The following is a 6,463-nucleotide window of genomic DNA, read 5'->3' as shown; positions in this document are numbered from 1 at the left end:
GCCAGAGTTGGTGGGCTTCTATAAGCTCTCCGGTCAGCTGTTTCAGAGGGTATCTCCTTCATGAGAAAGGGAGGGTGGAGGAGAACTTGAGGGAACAGATGATCGAGATGAGGGAAAAACAGAGATGGAGAGTGAGGAAAAAGATATTTTCATTGAGGAAGCTGTTATGGGGCTAGCAAGAAAACTGGAACTAGAGAAATTCCCAGAAATTCACAAAGATGACCTAAGTTAAGACCCTAAGGAATACACGAGAGGTTGCCCGAACTGGCCTTGCCATGTGGTCAGATTGATGACTATCTTAAATATTACCATAGACCCTTCATCCGACAACTGATGGAAGCTGAGGCAGAGATCCACAACAGAACACTGGACTGAGTTCCCAAAGTCCAGTTGAAGAGTAGGAGAATTGAAATTATGTGCAAAGAGGCAGCCTAGGCTTTTTGACAGGATCTTGTTGAGATAGGAGGGAGACCCTTAATATGTTTAATAGGCTAATGACAGTTGGGGTTGCTAGGAGCACACTTGTCCTTGGGAAGGCCACATTTCTATCTTCTGTGTCCTATGATAATGTTGCTGGTAACATATGCTAAGTTACACTGGGGATCTCACCACCAAGGGCAGTGGTGAAGCCAGAACTTCTTCCCATCCTCCGGTGGTAAGTATGGAGCTGACAGATGGGAGTCTGGACTTGCCTTTGTTCCTGGCTCCTTTCCAAGGCTCACTGGGGACAATATATCATCCTAATTGTTCTTTTGCTTTGACATTCTTGCAAAGCTCTTCGCTCCCTTATATCAGTTCATTCCGTAAAACAAGGCAAAGAATTGAATTTCTTTCATAAAATAAGTATGTTGTCTGTAAGATGAACTGAGGACAGGTAACATTGACATAGTTCTTTTGATTTCTCCCTCATCATCAAGTCTTTAATTCTCTTGCAACAGAAGAAGCTTGGTGTGTCCTGGATATACTGACTCTTGTCATGTACCTGTGGTCTTAGCTCAAGCTGATCTCTTTATCCTTCTTTATTTTGTTCATCAGCTAGTACCAACCTGGAAAATATGACCTTCTTCTTTAAAATCCTTCAGTGATTTCCCAGCACTATGCTATTCTGTCACTGGGGTCTGGTGCCTATATCTTGTCTCATAGTGATGAACATCAATTATTGTAAGCATATGTTCCCCTGATTATTTACCATTTAAATTACATTCCCCCAGGGACAAGGATTACATTCCTCATCTTTATATTTCTAGTACTTTAGTAAGATGTCTAGCTTAGAAGTTCTAAAAATAGAAACATTAATAATAATATAAACGTCAAACATTTACTCAATTTTCACAACAAGATAGGTTTACTTTAAATATTTATTTGAATTAACTTTTATCCTCACAACCTTAAGGAATGAGTGGTGTTGCTATTTCTGTTTTACCAGTGAGGAGAAGAAACTGGGCCACAGAAAATATGAATATCTTGCCCAGTGTTGTAACTAACCTTGTCCAGTTTTAGACTGTTGTAAACTCTCACTCCCTCCATTCTTTCTTTCTAAAAGGTTCAGAGAAGCAACATGGTAATAAAAGAGATTTGGATGTATTATACACAGACACTTTGGCACATGATCAGCCAGTTAAATTGATAAATTACGCTTAGAAGTTACTACTGGAAATAATGCAGAAAATTACTTATTTTATTTCCCTCATTGTACAAAATCCATAACAATAAGGACACAAGTCATTATCCCATTGACACCCATTTTTTTCTGTAAATAACACTTAATATTTATAAATGTGACTTAGCAGGTGCCCCATCTACTTCAGACATCTGACTATATTATACTGAGTAACTGAGTTACATATATAAATCTCTACGGAAGCTCATGCTCAGATAAATTAATTGTGAAACATATTACCTGCTAACTTTTGCTCTATACTACCATGTTCATAAGATGTTTCTACTGTAGGACCAATCTGATGCGCTCTGAGTCTTGGTTTTGCACTTTAACCATATGGCTTCTTATATTTTCTTCCCTTATGATTCTTCCTCTTCAAAAGGGAGAGAATAGTGTCCAAGTCAGAGGAGTGTCTTAAACACTGAGAAGATACTAGGGATTGACATGTACATGAACTATGTACAGTTGTAAACCAGATGACAGTTAGACATTTCTGGTTAAAGATCAGTTGTCATCAATTAAAAATTCTTAATAATTTTTAACAAGGTATCACACATTTACTTTTTTGCTAGATTCCAGAAACTAGTCATTCCTGGATAACTTTATTTATGAATTCTATAGCTTGCTACAGAGGAAGGATTTCATAGATAGGCTCCTTTTTAGTGATTTTGCATGGGAAGTTTTAGTTGACTGGGTTTAGTGACTGAATGTTATTTTCTGTACATTTCTCCTCTGAGATGGACACTGACGAAGAGGATGAAATTCATGACATACACCTCTATGCACTGGCTTCTATACAGTTGGCAGTTGTTAAGCACTACGTTGGGACACTCTGTCCCAATATTCCATTTCTTTTTGATTAATCATCTGATTGTATACAAATGGTGAGTGAATGGTAATTTGGACTACAGAAATAATTCTCTGTGGATATTGGCAACATACCCCACCAAGAGTTATTAAATTTGCTTGCCACAAAAGCTATTAAATTAATTAAATAAAAGTTAATTCAGATAAAGAACTTAAAATATTACCTAGCACACTGTGAAAACTTTAAGCATTGTTATTATCATGACTGTTTCTAATTTTGGTGATTCTCAGACTGACATCTTGCTTAGTACTTGGAATATAAAGACGAGGAATGCAATTAGTTAAGTTTAATGTTAATTTTACAAATATTGGCCTTAGCTCATACAAATATGTTACTAGTAGTACTCTAGGAAGATATTTGAAGAAGTAATACTTTTTTGTTTGTCTTGTTTTCCAGACTGTTTGAACTCCAGAAGGCCCAACACCAGATAAATTATGAATGTTGAACAAGATGACCTTACATCCACAGCAGATAATGATAGGTCCTAGGTTTAACAGGGCCCTATTTGACCCCCTGCTTGTGGTGCTGTTGGCTCTTCAACTTCTTGTGGTGGCTGGTCTGGTCCGAGCTCAAACCTGCCCTTCCGTGTGCTCCTGCAGCAACCAGTTCAGCAAGGTGATTTGTGTTCGCAAGAACCTTCGTGAGGTTCCTGATGGCATCTCCACCAACACAAGGCTGCTGAACCTCCATGAGAACCAAATCCAGATCATCAAAGTGAACAGCTTCAAGCACTTAAGGCACCTGGAAATCCTCCAGTTGAGCAGGAATCATATTCGAACCATTGAAATTGGGGCCTTCAATGGTTTGGCGAACCTCAACACTCTGGAACTCTTTGACAATCGTCTCACTACCATCCCGAATGGAGCTTTTGTGTATCTGTCTAAACTGAAGGAGCTCTGGTTGCGCAACAACCCCATTGAAAGCATCCCTTCCTATGCTTTTAACAGAATCCCTTCTTTGCGCCGCCTAGACTTGGGGGAATTAAAAAGGCTTTCTTACATCTCAGAAGGTGCCTTTGAAGGTCTGTCCAACTTGAGGTATTTGAACCTTGCCATGTGCAACCTCCGTGAAATCCCTAACCTTACACCGCTCATCAAACTAGACGAACTAGATCTTTCTGGGAACCATTTGTCTGCAATCAGACCTGGCTCTTTTCAGGGGTTGATGCACCTTCAAAAACTGTGGATGATACAGTCTCAGATTCAAGTGATTGAACGCAATGCCTTTGATAACCTCCAGTCATTAGTGGAGATCAACCTGGCACACAACAATCTAACATTATTGCCTCATGACCTCTTCACGCCCTTGCATCATCTAGAGAGGATACACCTTCATCACAACCCATGGAATTGTAACTGTGATATCCTGTGGCTTAGCTGGTGGATACGAGACATGGCTCCCTCGAACACAGCTTGTTGTGCCAGGTGTAACACTCCCCCAAATCTGAAAGGGAGATATATCGGAGAGCTGGACCAGAATTATTTCACATGCTATGCTCCGGTGATTGTGGAACCCCCCGCAGACCTCAATGTCACTGAAGGCATGGCAGCTGAGCTAAAATGTCGAGCGTCTACATCCCTGACTTCCGTGTCTTGGATTACTCCAAATGGAACAGTCATGACCCACGGGGCATACAAAGTGCGGATAGCTGTGCTTAGTGATGGCACGTTAAATTTCACAAATGTAACTGTGCAAGACACAGGCATGTACACATGTATGGTGAGTAATTCTGTTGGCAACACTACTGCTTCTGCCACCTTGAATGTTACTGCGGCAACCACTACTCCTTTCTCTTACTTTTCAACTGTAACAGTAGAGACTATGGAACCTTCTCAGGATGAGGCACGAACCACAGATAACAATGTGGGTCCAACTCCAGTGATCGATTGGGAGACTACTAACGCAACCACATCTCTTACGCCACAGAGCACAAGGTCAACAGAGAAAACATTCACCATCCCAGTGACTGACATCAACAGTGGAATCCCAGGAATTGATGAGGTCATGAAAACAACCAAAATCATTATTGGTTGTTTTGTGGCCATCACACTCATGGCTGCTGTGATGCTGGTCATTTTTTACAAGATGAGGAAACAGCACCATCGGCAAAACCACCATGCTCCAACAAGGACTGTTGAAATCATTAACGTGGATGATGAGCTCACTGGGGATACACCTATGGAAAGTCACCTGCCCATGCCTGCAATTGAGCATGAGCATCTAAACCACTATAACTCTTACAAATCTCCCTTCAACCACACAACAACAGTAAACACAATAAATTCAATACACAGTTCAGTGCATGAACCGTTATTGATCCGAATGAACTCTAAAGACAATGTACAAGAGACTCAAATATAAAACATTTACAGTTACAGAAAACAAACAATCAAAAAAGACAATTTATTAAAAAAAATGACACAAATGACTGGGCTAAATCAACTGTTTCAAAAAAGTGTCTTTACAAAAAAACAAAAAAGAAAAGAAATTTATTTATTAAAAATTCTATTGTGATCTAAAGCAGACAAAATTATGTGTATTCCTCAGAACCTGTTTTTGCTGCACTTACTATTTTCCCACACCTCCTCCCTCCCTTCCCTGATTGCCATATTTTTCATAGATCTCAATTCTCTAAAGAACTGGTCTAGGAAATTTTGTAAGAATTCTGTTACACTTTGAGATTTTTATGGTGAATTCTAGTGGTGAGATCCAGTCTATTTTGTCTCTTTTTCGCTCTATTTTTTTTTTCATTTTTTCCTTTTTCCTTCATGCCCTTCTGAAGTAGTCCAATGGGGAATGCAATATTAGAAATAGATTTTTAAGAGAGAATGAGGAAAATGCAAGATCTTATATTTTTCATGCATTGATCTATTCTGTATTTATGAGGAGGACATTCTGTGGAGAAAGAAAAAAAGTAAGCAAACAACAGATTAATTTACATATGAACATCTATAAAACCCATGACTTAAAAAAAAAAAAACTCTAGAACCAGAATTTGTAGTTCAAAACTTAAAATAAGATTATAAATAAAATATTGTTGGTTTTTCTGTACCTGGACATAGCTCATTTGTAGCCTGGTTCAAATATGAGAAACCTGAAGGTAATTAGATTCCTTATTTTCTAAGAAACACTTTAGCCAAAGCATCATTTTCTACATGTCTCTGCTGTTTTATTCGACTTAAGTTGCCTATCAGTATTTAAGGATGCTATGATACAATCAGATTCTTTCCTTCTCAATAGGATGCCCCTTGCAAAATTTTCAGGTGAAAAGATATCAGTTTATAAACAAAATGTGTTTCAAGTAGGGAGAAAATACTACTATATTTGCATTTTTCTAATAAGAATCCCACATACAAGGTGAAATATTGCCACAAAAGTGGAGCCATACTAATGTTCCTATAGTTAAAAAAATAATTTTGGGTTCTGAGTGTTAGCAAATTTAGTTCAATTCAATGAAGACTATCAAATAATTAAAATGAACTAAATGGTCACTTGGGTAATATGGGTACAAAAATAACAAGGCCTGGTTCCTGCCCTTGTATCATTCCTAAGGATTATTCTCAGTATATTCCTAGGCACCAGCATTAACTTTTGATATTTGGGAAGAAGACAGTGTCCTGGGATCACAAACTCATAAAATACCCAATTATTACAGAAGCTTCCTGGTTTCATGGTTTCTGACATTTTTATGGTAGAGATAACATTTGCCTCTAGATTGCAGATTTCCACGGTTAAAAGGTATGAAAATGGCATCTTGGGTATTCAAGAAACATGGGTCCATACAAAGAGATGAAAAGAGTGTTGCAATGGTAATTTACTAAGACTTCCTTTAAAGGAGCTGTGGAAATTTTAGTTCAGAGGACATATATCGACTTTCAAAAAGAGAGAAAGAGAGAGAGAGGGAGAGAGAGGGAGAGGGAGAGAGAGAGAGGGAG

At 38.5% G+C, this 6,463-nt stretch overlaps 1 protein-coding gene across 6 annotated transcripts in view; it reads left to right on the top strand.

The window, feature by feature from the left end:
• The window catches only part of Lrrc4c (leucine rich repeat containing 4C), a 219,217-nt gene extending 213,641 nt beyond the window's left edge, over window positions 1-5,576 (top strand). For all 6 annotated transcript variants that reach the window (XM_026787661.1, XM_026787662.1, XM_005364109.3 and 3 more), the window contains one exon: window positions 2,925-5,576. In XM_026787661.1, the coding sequence (XP_026643462.1) occupies window positions 2,967-4,889 (1,923 nt within the window). In that variant the 5' untranslated portion in view covers window positions 2,925-2,966 and the 3' untranslated portion in view covers window positions 4,890-5,576. The remainder of the gene's footprint in view (window positions 1-2,924) is intronic.
• Window positions 5,577-6,463: the final 887 nt, after the last annotated feature.

The sequence above is a fragment of the Microtus ochrogaster genome, assembly GCF_000317375.1.
Source record: "Microtus ochrogaster isolate Prairie Vole_2 chromosome 14 unlocalized genomic scaffold, MicOch1.0 chr14_random_1, whole genome shotgun sequence".
Lineage (NCBI taxonomy): Eukaryota > Metazoa > Chordata > Mammalia > Rodentia > Cricetidae > Microtus > Microtus ochrogaster.
Note: the sequence above shows the minus strand (reverse complement) of the source record. Positions and strands in the feature narration are given on the sequence as shown.